This window comes from Histomonas meleagridis, assembly GCF_020186115.1.
Source record: "Histomonas meleagridis strain 2922-C6/04-10x chromosome Unknown scaffold_85, whole genome shotgun sequence".
NCBI classification, from domain to species: domain Eukaryota; phylum Parabasalia; order Tritrichomonadida; family Dientamoebidae; genus Histomonas; species Histomonas meleagridis.
The window spans coordinates 1-12,669 of NW_027150932.1; the positions used below are offsets into that span (position 1 = coordinate 1).

General features: G+C 29.9%; 6 protein-coding genes across 6 annotated transcripts; 4 read left to right on the forward strand and 2 right to left on the reverse strand.

Moving 5' to 3' along the window:
• Positions 1 to 3,830: 3,830 nt before the first annotated feature.
• Positions 3,831 to 4,424, forward strand: GO595_011050 (small GTP-binding protein; the record flags this gene model as incomplete). The annotated part of the gene is made up of 1 exon (XM_067913797.1): positions 3,831 to 4,424. One exon carries the CDS (start codon positions 3,831 to 3,833, stop codon positions 4,422 to 4,424), a length of 594 nt encoding a protein of 197 aa, XP_067768714.1.
• Positions 4,425 to 5,635: 1,211 nt separating this feature from the next.
• GO595_011051 (Adaptor complexes medium subunit family protein) lies at positions 5,636 to 6,811 on the forward strand (the record flags this gene model as incomplete). The annotated part of the gene is made up of 1 exon (XM_067913798.1): positions 5,636 to 6,811. One exon carries the CDS (start codon positions 5,636 to 5,638, stop codon positions 6,809 to 6,811), a length of 1,176 nt encoding a protein of 391 aa, XP_067768715.1.
• A 364-nt stretch (positions 6,812 to 7,175) lies between these two features.
• GO595_011052 (repressor of RNA polymerase III transcription MAF1-like) lies at positions 7,176 to 7,808 on the forward strand (the record flags this gene model as incomplete). The annotated part of the gene is made up of 1 exon (XM_067913799.1): positions 7,176 to 7,808. The coding sequence occupies one exon, from the start codon at positions 7,176 to 7,178 to the stop codon at positions 7,806 to 7,808; it is 633 nt and encodes a 210-aa protein (XP_067768716.1).
• A 291-nt stretch (positions 7,809 to 8,099) lies between these two features.
• On the reverse strand, positions 8,100 to 8,624 carry GO595_011053 (Myb-like DNA-binding domain containing protein; the record flags this gene model as incomplete). The annotated part of the gene is made up of 1 exon (XM_067913800.1): positions 8,100 to 8,624. One exon carries the CDS (start codon positions 8,622 to 8,624, stop codon positions 8,100 to 8,102), a length of 525 nt encoding a protein of 174 aa, XP_067768717.1.
• A 423-nt stretch (positions 8,625 to 9,047) lies between these two features.
• On the reverse strand, positions 9,048 to 10,490 carry GO595_011054 (protein transporter Sec61 subunit alpha; the record flags this gene model as incomplete). Its single annotated transcript, XM_067913801.1, has 1 exon — positions 9,048 to 10,490. The coding sequence occupies one exon, from the start codon at positions 10,488 to 10,490 to the stop codon at positions 9,048 to 9,050; it is 1,443 nt and encodes a 480-aa protein (XP_067768718.1).
• Positions 10,491 to 11,312: 822 nt separating this feature from the next.
• Positions 11,313 to 12,593, forward strand: GO595_011055 (uncharacterized protein; the record flags this gene model as incomplete). The annotated part of the gene is made up of 1 exon (XM_067913803.1): positions 11,313 to 12,593. The coding sequence occupies one exon, from the start codon at positions 11,313 to 11,315 to the stop codon at positions 12,591 to 12,593; it is 1,281 nt and encodes a 426-aa protein (XP_067768719.1).
• Positions 12,594 to 12,669: the final 76 nt, after the last annotated feature.

Genomic DNA, 12,669 nt, shown 5'->3' on the forward strand with positions numbered 1-12,669 from the left:
TTAAAAATTTTATAATCCATAATAATATTTGGAAACTATTTATTTAATTTAATACAGCACTTATGTTTGCATCTTCAAATGGTCGTATAGAAATAGTTAAATTGCTTCTTGAACAAGAAGGAATTGATATTAATGCTAAAACCATTTATTTATTTTGTTTTTATTTTAATTTAATAATTTTCTATTTCAAAATAATATTTGGAATTTTTTTTAAATTATTTGATACAGCACTTATTTGGGCATCTAAAAAAGGTCATATAGAAATAGTTAATTTACTTCGTGTGAAAGGTGCGGTTCAAAATTTCAATTCTGGGAATTTTAATGAACCAGCAACAAAAAGTAATACTTTATCTTTATCAGAGGTAAATAATATTTTATTTTTAGGCGAAATGTTAAATTCTAAAAACTTGAATTTTGAAGATAAAATTCAAACAAATAATTCAAATGAAAAATATGTTTCAAATTTCATTAAAAAAAAACATAAGTACCCAAACAGATAAAATAAATCACAGCCCAAGAAAAACATTAAAATTACCATATTCTCAAAATACATTATGGATAAACCTTCCATAAAATTGATATTAGTAATAATAGAAAATGATACAGCTGGTTTAAAAATGCGAACATTGAATAGAAATAAGTGTTATTAATTGCACTGATTTATAGATATTAAATAAACGTTTAAAAAAAATTTTCAAAATGTTTTTCATATAACAATTCCACAAAAAGTGACTCAATGCTTAAATTTGAAGAAAAATTTCTTCCTTCAGATAGAATTTTTTTTTTTTTTTTTTTAGAAACATTTCCAGAAGAGAAAGGTAACTTACCAGATGTCGTTACTGAATTTATTCTTAATATATTTGAAGTTACAGAAAATAATCAAGAAAGTGTTATTCAAACAGCAGTTAGTTTTATTCGAACATGGAATGAACTTGGTTATAAATTCCCACAACGAGTTATGGATTTATTATTTTATGTTTCGTTTAAACAACTAATTTTTTTCTTTCACAACTTTCAATTCTTTCTTCTTCTTATGAACAAAATAATTGGCTTTTTCATTCAATAATCAATTTTATTGAAGAAAACGTTGAATTTTTTAACGAATCCATAGCAAAAGATTTTCCTATTTGGGAATTTCTATACTTAACAAGTTTGATACAGATTTCTTTAATAAGTCAGATATTCTTTCTATACCATACAATGAACGTCCATATTCATTTCTATTCGAATCCATTCTCTTTGGGTTACCAACAAATGTTTCATATCATTTCAATGATTGCATAAATTCATTTTCAAATTTTCTTTCAACATTAAATAGCAAAGTATCAAATTTACTGTTAAGTACACTTGTAACAATTTTCCCTAATGAAACACTTTCGAATATTTCAATTTCATTTTCGCGGCTTCAGTCGCAAAGTTTATGTTTTCTTTATAATTACAATAACAAAACGAATGAAAATATAAAATTTAATGACACAACTACAGCTATGAAATTAATTCCATTAAATAAAGAAATTGCAGAAAATATTATAAATAAAAATGAAACAGAAGAAACAATGATATTAAAAGAAGTGATTGAACATTATAATAATGAAACGTCACATGTTGTTATAGATACAAATTAATAAATAAATAAATAAAAATTTATTTTTATTTTTATTTATTGTTCTATAATTTGAAGTTCATTCATCATTTGTTGCCCAAGTTTCGATATTTCGTCGTTTTCTGAATTTATAAGTTTCTCTATTAAAGAAATGAATTCATCACATGTGAAAAATGTCGATGAAATTCCATTTTTACTTTGATGATAATAAATTAAAAGTTTTATAACTTTCGAAAGAAGAAATTCTTCATCAAATGAAATAATATTAATAATTTCTTCAAGAAATTCTTCATCAAAAATAATATCAAAATCATTAAAATATAAAATAATATCTGAAAGTAATGAAATATAAATTTTTTTATCTTTAAATGATGAAATTTTAATTTGTTCTTCTAAAAATAAAATAAATTCTTCAAATTCATTAAAAATTTCTGGAAAAATTTCAAATATTTCTGGCGTACAAAAACTAAAAAATTTACAAATATTCGAAATAATTAAATTATTTCTCGAATAAAAATATGTTTTAATTTCATTAACATTTAATATTTCTCGTAAAATTTCTTTTTATTTTTAATTAATAATATAATTCGTTGAAGTATTATATAATATGATTAAATAATTTCAAAATTTAATGTATTTATTCGAAATTTGTTAATTATTCGTATTAATTCATAAATTAATTCATAAAGTTCTTCATCATTTTCAAGTAAAAAATTTATTGAATAAATAGAAAAATGTAAATTTTCTTTTATTAATGTTTCCTTTATATATTTAATAAGAACTTTTGATATTTCATTCGGTGGTTGTGTAAATTTACTTAAAAGATAAATAATTTCTGAATTTAATATTTTCGAATTTGAACATTGATTCGATTTAGAAAAGAAAAATTCAATTTGTTCAATTGATGAAAATATATTTATATTAATGTTAATAAGTTTCGGAAGAATATTATGAAAAAGAATTAAAAGATTATCTGAATTTATTTGATTTGATGAATTTAAAAATATAATTGGAAGATTAATGAAGAAATTACTGTTTTGAAACATCCATTCGATAAAAGTTTTATGTAATGAAGAAAGAAGACTGAAAAAAATTAGAATTATCGGATAAAGTTCATGCATTTCATCTTGAAGAATATTAAATAAATGATATGAAAAATTCGTTTTATCAAATGTACGAATAAAAAATGTAACATCAATCATATTTTTTTGAAAAAGATCAAAATCTTCTGCAAAAAATTGAATTACTAAGTTTAATGTTGCTAAACATTTTGGAATATTTTGTTCATTATAAGAATTAATAAAAAATATACAATAATTTTGAAATGTCTGAAAATCAAAATCAAGAAAATCTTCAAGTTCTTCTGTTGAAATAACCTTTGCATTTGAGGAAATAGTGTCTTTAATCCTTATAGATGATTTTGGAATTAATTTCGATTTGAAATTACATTCCATTTATTCTGATGAAAAAAATTGTATTGTATCGGACGATACTTAAATGAAAACTTTACTCGTTCTGAAATTTTTTATAATGTCTTGTTTCATTTGGATAAAAGAAAACAGTAGAATCTCTAAAAACAACGCTTTGAACTTTTTGGAGATATTGGAGATTTATAATCATTATCTACTCTTAAAATATCAGGTGGCAAAAAACCACTTTTGGTATATTTCGGTTTTGACTCGAAATTGAAGAAAATTCCATAAAAATAAAAAAATTTTATTTATACAAAGAAAACAGTATACAATCAGACAATATGAGAAAATATCTTGATAATTTACGTCTTTATTATCTGATTATAAAGAGAAAAATCTGATTTTAATTTTGTTCTGCCACAAATTTATATAAGTTTCTGATTACAGAGTGAGTATGCTTATGGTTGCAACTATGAATATAAGCAAAATAGGATTGCTCACATATATTATTTTTAAAATATAAAAGAATTTATAAATATGCTAAAAATCCAATACTATTTAAAAAGAAAAAAAAAAGCAATTTCCAAAGAAGACCTCGAGCTTATTCGAGAAATCACTATAGATCTAGAAATCGCTCACGAAACAAGCTACAAAAGAGTATAAACCTCAAACTCATGAACGATGTAAACCTTTTAAAACCAAATATTTAATTGAATTTTTGTTTCAATTACTGGTTGAGATAATTTTTTGCATGGTCATTGAAAATGTTATGTAAAGTATTAAATTTAAATTTAAAATCCAACCAATTGGCTCTAATGCAAGCGTCCGAAAAAGAAACTATCATAGTAAAAGTTGTATTTGTTGGAACATCATCAGTTGGGAAAACCAGCTTGATGAATGCTACAACTGAGGTAGATATTGAAGAACCACAAGCACCAACAATTGGTGCATGTTTCATTTTTAAAACATATGAAGTCGAAGACTCAATAATTAGATTACATATCTGGGATACAGCAGGACAAGAAAGATTTAGAAGCTTAACTCCTTCATACTTTCGTGATGCAGAATATATTATAATTGTTTATGCAGTTAACAATAGACCATCATTTGAAGAAGTTGACAAATGGTATGAAAGTATTTTAAATTCGTGCCCGAATAGACCGAGTTTGATATTAATTGGAAACAAAATTGACTTGACTGATGATGTTTGTGTCTTAAGGGAGGAAGGCAAACAAAAGGCCGAACAAATCGGAGCTTCTTTCTACGAAATGAGTGCCAAAACGAAACCACCTTTAATTAACATAGTTTTTCAGAACATTGTAAATGATTTCGTTGCGAACAGATCAATTAAATATGAATATTCTGCAGAAACAAAAATAGAATTTGAAGCAAAGAAAGGATGTTGCTAATATATATATTAATAAAATTTTCGCTAGAGATAAAACATAATCATAGAATAAAAATTTATGTTAAAATTAATGTTCAATGTTTTCTCTTTATGATTTTTTACTTAAAAAAATTACATTGCGAAAAAGAAAAAAAAACGTATAGAAATAAACATTTGAAAATTCAATCAAATACGTTTGTAAAATGCCAACCACAGATGAAGTTCTACTTGATTATCACATAGTAGATATAATTATAGTATTAATTCTTGGTTTCATCTGGTTTATATTACAACATTTAAATCCAAATCGGTTATATGTTCCAAAACAGGATCCTCGATGCAGTTACCCTCATTATAATTCAGGTGTGACAGAAAAATCAAATTTATTGATTTGCGTAATAATACCTTATATTGGGTATACGATACTTTATGTAATTTTAAAAACAAAAGGAACATTTAATATTATACGTCCTTTTGATTACATTTATATATTAATTAGTCACGTTGGATGTATTGCAATTTCTAATGTCATTTGTAACTTTTTGAAACTACAAGTTGGTAGACCAAGACCAGATTTTTATTCATTATTAGGACAAAATGCAAATGCCGATACTTTGATGCCAGATGATATGTCAATTAACCGCTATAGAGAATGCTTCAAATCATTCCCTTCTGGGCATACAACATCTGCTGCATGCGGAATGATTTTTACATCAATGTTTTTCAGAAAAGTTCTTGTGACTAATCAGTTTTGGGCGTTTTTTCTTATAAGCTTGCCACTATTTTATAGCTTTTATATTGCAGCAATGAGAGTGACTGAATACAGACATCACTTTGAAGATATTTTGTGCGGCTTTATCATTGGATTTGTCATTCCCCTTTTGTTTTTTTCAAGTACAGATAGCACATTATTCACGCAGAAGGTATATCCATGAATCAGATAGGTTACTGCTAGAAATAGTACTTTGCTTGTTAAACAATATATTACTAAATCTTTTGATATTTTTATGTGAGAAAAATATCTAGAAATTTATTTTTGTATATTCATCCAATCGCCATGGTGATTATTGAAAATTTCTCTGTAAATTTGGATGTTTTCTATGATATCAAACAAAAAACTGATTCTTATTATTCCTAGAATCAAGTTGAATAATTCGAATTATTGAAATTTTTTCCACTTTGAAGATACACTTTTTGACGGTTATGTTAAGTGTAAATTTGACACTTTTGTTCATGCTGAAGGCAATTTATATCATCAACAAAGAACCAGTTCCAATTGTTGCAAAATTACAACGCGGAGATATAGAATCCGACATTGCAAATGAAATATGTGAAATTATAAGTTCTGCGCCCACTCCTTCATCAATATTACCACTCGTTTCTAATCCAAACCACTCATTTTGCATTAAGCAATCAGGCGAAGTTTTTCTTGCTGCTGTTGTTGACGGTGATGGTCAAGCAATTTTCTATTTATCTATTTTAGATCAACTTGAAGAACTTCTTCATCTTTATATAGAAAATCCACTTACCGACTATGGCATCAAAGAAAACTTTTCCAATGTTTATCGTTTACTTGATATTTTTGTTGATAGTGGTTATCCGCTTGTTGATGATTATAATGCCATGATTCAATTCATCCCACCAAAAGGGAAAACAGAGAAAGGTCAAATCAACACCATATACCCCTGGCGTGCGAGTGGTTTTACATACAAGAAGCAACAAGTTTTACTTGATGTTACTGAATACATAGATTATTGTGTTTCTTCCAATGGGAAAGTTGATCTCAGCCAGATACGAGGTGATATATATGCCCTTACTGAAGTGAATGGTAATCCCAAATGTTCATTTCAATGGAAGAATTCGCCATACTTTGAAGACATATCATTTCATCGATGTGTTGATGTCACAAACTTCCAAACGACGCATCGCCTTGAAATGATACCTCCGCAGGGCAACTGCCTCATTGCGCAGTACCGCATGCAACAACGTACAAAACCGCCAATTGATGTCAAAATTGCATTGGTGCCGATGCATGGCAAAATGGACATACGCTTAACGGTCACCGCCGAAAGAGATCTTTATGACACTAACATAAAGTGGGAAATTATCTCTCCAACTGCTTCAACACTTACAACTAAAAATGGTAACATAACAATCACCGGAAATGAAATTAGTTGGAACATTGGGACATTGAAGAATACAAAAGTGGCGGAATTGTCTGGTGGAGTGGAATGCGATGAATCTTGTAGACAAACAACATTTAGAATTGGTTTTAGAATAGATGGACAATTGGCTAGTGAATGTGAAATAGGTACAGTACAATTGGATGGTGCTGAGAAAGGCGCTTTCGCTGGCGCAAAATATAAAACATATGCAGGAAAATATCAAATGAGAGCTGGATTGGCATAAACTAATTTTGAAAGATTTTTTTTTTTGTTTAATTTTAATGTACAAAAAGTAGTAACGTTACCAAATGTCACTCAAAGAAAAAAAAAAGATTTCAATTTTGGCTTATATAAGATCTCATTCCAGAATCTTCAATGATTTTAAACATTGAACTCAAGTGATCATGTATTTTTTTAACCATTTTATTTTCAAAATAGTGCATAAATTCATCAAAGAAATCCATTTTAACTAATAATTGTGAGGTAAACAGCGAAAAACGAAAGAAGAAACGCCGCGGTTCGAAGGAGCCCGTTTTGTATTCAAAAGTAAAATCTTTGTATTGAAATCGTTCAACCGTCACCACTTTTTGAGGCCTCTTCCTTTTTCGATGAAGTGGTTCAACAGCCGCGCATTGTTCAATGTTGGTCAAGAAATTACGGCGCGGTGCATGACTGCACATAATATATTTAGTCAGATTGAATGTTTCAGTGTTGATATCAATGATTTTCAAAACTATTCAAACATAGGAAACATAAGTTTTCCACCATCAGAACCGCAAGCAATAACAATGACACCATCATTACCAACAGACCCAGATGAAACAACATTTCGGATTTTACAAACAGCGATTAGTTATGCTTTTCCAGATTTTGACTTTTCATATCTTACACCGCATTGTTTTAAAGTTGCAGATTCACCAGAAAGAATTCGAAACAACATGTCTTGGAATTTTACATCATCTTTGCCTTATTCAGAGGACTTATTTCAACGTGTCTGGAATGCTATTGAATGCGAGATTCAACCTGCAACATGTGATATATATACATATGAGCCACCATGCTCAGACGCATTTTCAGCTATGGGAGCATTATGGAATGTCAGTTATTTCTTTTTCAATGTTAAGCAAAGGAAAATTCTTCATTTCCATATGCGTGAAGGAGCATCAGACTTTGAACCTATGCTGGACGAAGAAAATGACATTTACAGTCTCGAAGAACAATATTCATTCTCTATCTTTTAAATTGTTAATTTATAAAAAATTTATTAAAAATACTTTTTTCATGGCAAATGTAATCATGATCATTGGGATTAAAAACTTTGCTCGTGTGTAACATTGCTCGTTTAAACTTTGAAAAAAAAATAAATACGACCAATTAACAATTCAAAAATAAACGTCCGTTTTGGAGTGGCCCAAAAGTGATTTGGCCAAACTCAACAAAAATCGAAGAAATGTTCTAAAAGTAATAGACAAAATAAGACAAATTAATACCAAAACGATTTATTTTTGCCATATTACAACCAATTTATTGGCTTATGCTGTAGTTTCTTGCGTTTCGACTGGATTATACTGTTCTTGTGCTTGCACTTGCACTCGTCCTTGAGATTGTATTTGGTTCATTTCTGTTACATCAACTGGAGGTGGAATCATAACTTTTGTTTTTTCTTCTTGGTTCTGTTTGTTGGCTCCTTTCTTGGATCTTCCATTCAGACTAATCCACCTATTTTTGACTGTGATATCAGTTCTTTTTGGAAAGAACTTGGCAATTCGTGACCATTGAGAACCAAGCTCTTTATATTTTTCACGAAGCAGTTCGTCCTCTGCTTCACTCCATGGACCATTTGAAACAGACGGTGAAAGATAATGTTTCCATCTTTCACGACATTGGCGTGCATTACGATTATTCATCTGAGAAGCAATGTTACGCCAATCATTTGTCCCATATGTTAAAACTAAGCTTTTTAATTTCTCATCTTCTTCGTTTGAAAACTTTCTCCGTGAAATTGGAGTTTTATGAATTGGAATATTCCCTGGATTTGTCCCTTGAAAGCTTTGCATCCAATTAATGAATTGAGAATTTATCCCCGAGGGGGTGACATTGGGATTCATTTTTTGAAAAAACGCGCCAAAATAACCGTGGCATTCAATTGAAACGATACCATCGTTTTGTTTTTGTGAAATTTTTCGGTTAAACCGGTACTTCAAATAACGACTGTTGGATCCAACGAATGAAGATCTTCATTTTTAGTTTCTAATGAATTCATTAATTAATTTTCTTAAAGTAACAAGATAACTTTGTCAAATAATTTTTTCATTTTCTTGAGCCAAATTCGTTTATAATATTTTATCAATGTGTTTTTAATACATTTTTTATCTTTTTGCTTCATCAAAAGGTTTTCGTTAAGAAGATCAAAGAATTAATTATTGTTTAAACAAAAAAAGAGTGGCTAAAAATATCTGTTAGGATTTACTTGAGTCAAATTAGAAAAGGAATGGAAGCGCGCCTCCTGTCTTAACGAATTCTTTGCTGACCTCTTCAGCGAACTGATAAAGGATTGAGACTGCCAAAATGATACCCGTTCCAGAGCCGAATGCGCCAAGGAAGTCGGCGACGAATGAGAGAAGTCCAGTGAGGATACCGCCGAGTGCTGCTGCTGTTGGGATGTAGTAGTTAAGTTTCTTAGCAATGGCGTTCTTATCTTCACGATGTCCTTGAATTGTAAGGTGTTGTGCCTTAAGACTATTAGCGACATCTTTAGCAGATTGGCCACTAACGTTAATGTAGTAATAAGCAATGATACCAGCAGAGCTCAAAATGATGATCAAATAAATGAGTGTATGTAATGGATCATTAAGTGTATGTTTGATTGACGTTGGTGCTTGAAGATAATATGCTAAGCCACTGATTGGTACTGCATATTCATCACCTAAGCCTTGTTCTGGTGATCTCCAGACACCAAGAATACGTGTAACAATTGATTCGGGCCAACGTGAACAAATGATTCTTGAGAATGAGCAGATTTGTGAAATAACTGTGGATTGAACAATGATTGGTGTAGTGGATGCATAGAAAAGCTTAATCTCGAACGGTTTTGGATCGGCACGGTTAACGGTCGTCATTAAACGGACGTCAATTTTGATGTGCTCAAAGAAAATGACTGCGATGAAGACAAGAAGCGTCGAGAAGACGTTGGAAAGGTTTGGAAGGTGTGAGCGGAACATAGCTTCGCGAATGGCTCTGAGTTTATCTTTACGTGTGATAAGAAGATGGAAGAATGCAACAATTGCACCTTCATATTCTTTACCACGGCCATAAGTGAAGGATTGGAATGAGAAAAGACGCCAAATGATTTGTTCACAGATGTTTGTAGCAATGAATAATGAAATACCAGAGCCAATGCCGTAGCCATTTTGAAGCATTTCATCAAGAAGAATAACAACGATGGCTGCAACAAATAATTGAGCGATGATTGCAATTGAACCGAAAACTCCAATGTCTTTAAGAACACCGTATTGGCCTGTGAAAAGAGCTGTGCATGCTTGGAATAATGTCATGACTAATCCAGCAAGCTTTTGAGCAGCATCGAAAAGTGCTGTTGATTCTTGATTTGTTTGGTCACGATTAATAAGTCCGAATCCAGAAAGAAGTTGGAGAATCATACCTGAGCTGACGATTGGGGAAATACCAAGTTCCATAAGTGTGTACTTGGATGAAGCAGTAAGAAGACGAAGGTGATACATTGGGTCTTGGTGAGCAACCTTACGGACGCCATAAAGAGGTGTTAATGTACAAACAAGATATAATGCAAGTGCTGCAAACGTGTACATTAATCTCCTCTTAATGTCAATGTCGTTCTTCGGTTTGGGAACCGTAGGAACGAAATTAAGAACTGGCTGAAGGAAGTGAAGCAGATCAAATCCCATTTCTTAAATGGCTGGTGATGGCGGTTGATAATTTCGGTTTGTTTCAAAAAGTTTGTCATTTGGATTAATAACGGTCGCGAAGTATGGCTTTTTTGCAGTTCAAAATAATGAAATTTTTATTCTTAAAAAAATTTTAATTAAATATCTACAAACAAATGTATTGCCAAAAATGTTTGTGACTTTTTTGATTGGAAATCATATTTTGGCTAAATGCGAATTTCTTGTCATTTACAATTAATAAAAACATTAACCCAAAAAAAAAAAAAAATTGAAGAAAAATGTGTTAAATTTTCATTTTTAGTTAGATCATAAAAGATTTTGAATTTATACATTATGCCAATCTCTTAAGAAAGTAAACTCCCATCGTGGAATTGAGAATATAAACGAGTGGTTCTTGTAAAAAAGCTTGAATTAATGAAAAAAACAGCACCAAAAGTAAATATCGAATTTTCTGTTTTTTCATTTAAACGTCCGCTCCCTTTTGACAAAATGGATCTTGAGCCTTTAAAAGAAGCATCAAGTTCATTAATTTCCGAATTCAATGAAGAAAATTGTATTAAATTTACCAACGAAATTGAAAAAATCCCAGAAATGTATGCTTTTTCAGCAGATTCATCTGTAACTAAACTCAATAAACTCAAAGAAACCAATTGTTTTAGTGCCTTTAAAGTAATTTTTAAAGCATCACATAACAAAGAAATCAAAATATCAGAAATGTGTCAATTGAAAATTCTAAAATTTTGGGATTTTTTATTACAAAGTACAAATTCAAAAGAAGAAATTAACTATTTGTTTTCTGACAATAAAATAAATGATTTAATCATGTATAAATGTTCTCTTTCAGATGAAATTCTCCAAATGTATTCAACTGTTCTCAAAGGAATCTCAATGAAAGCCAAAGACCTTGACGATTTTAGTGTTCTTTTTTCCGACGGTACGTGTCCACTTTTCATTTATGCAAACCCACATATCTACAATGCTGATTCTGTTGTTCTTTCTGGTGCTCGTATGGTCATTCTCAATCTTTGTTTAATCAAAAACCCGATCATACAAGATCTTATTTGTGGTGCTAAATCAGGAATCCGGACATTAATTTCGAGCTTAGATACTGATGAATTTCTTTTTCTTGCGGACTTAATGAATGTTGTTCCTTTGTCACTTCTAAATTATATCATTAAGCATCTAAGGGCTGAACTTAGCTCAACAAACTTACATACATTAGCAAAAGCTATTTCTTATTTAGAACAATCGCCTGCTCGTTCGATGCTTATGGAATTGGTTTCTTCGAAATTACCTATTATGCTTGAAATTAAATCAGATTTACCAATGGCTCTTTCATTAACTCTTTTTTGTCTTAAGAACAAGTTGATTTTGTTAGATCCTGCCATTGAGTTTGGGATGATTGATTCTTATGGCAATAGTTCAAGAAAGCCCAAATCCAAAAAAGGTTTCAACTTCAAGGAAACGGTTATACAAATTTTCACAAAACAAATTTCTGTTGAAACCGTTGCACTTACTCTCAAAATCATAGAATTTTTGTACGGAAGTGAAATTCCAGATGTTTACATTGTAAACAATACAATTATTGGTGAATTAAAAAAAATGAGTCCAAATGTTTTATTGCCAATTTTCCTTAAGCAAATTAAGCCACAGCGATGCGACATGACATACTACATCTCACAAAAGGCCGATTTACCCAAATATTCAAATGAGCAAAAAAAGATATTCATTCTTTATGAAATTCAAAAATATTTGACTCAAGGGAATTTCCAAGGATTTATACTCGATTCAAGTACATGCACCGAAAAACAAGGACCTGTTAAGGATATTAATAATCGAATAATTGTATTAAATGAAGGAGAACTTATATTTTCTGATGAAAAATATAAAATTTCCGACTTCTATGTTTGCGATAAAAAAGAAACATCAAAAACGTCGAATAAGGTTTTCTTTAAATCAAAATCGAATTCATTTAACGAAAACTTTTTCGAATTTCCATCAACTGAAATTGCAAAATTATTTAAACAGAACCTTGAAAACATGCAAAGGATTGTCATAAGCAACATGTTGGATAAATTGGTTATGAAACCTGAAAGGTATTGACTTTGTTTACGATGATTAAATAAAAAATAAAATTAAAAATTGCTTTTTTAAAAGTTCTCAAATTATTATGACGATG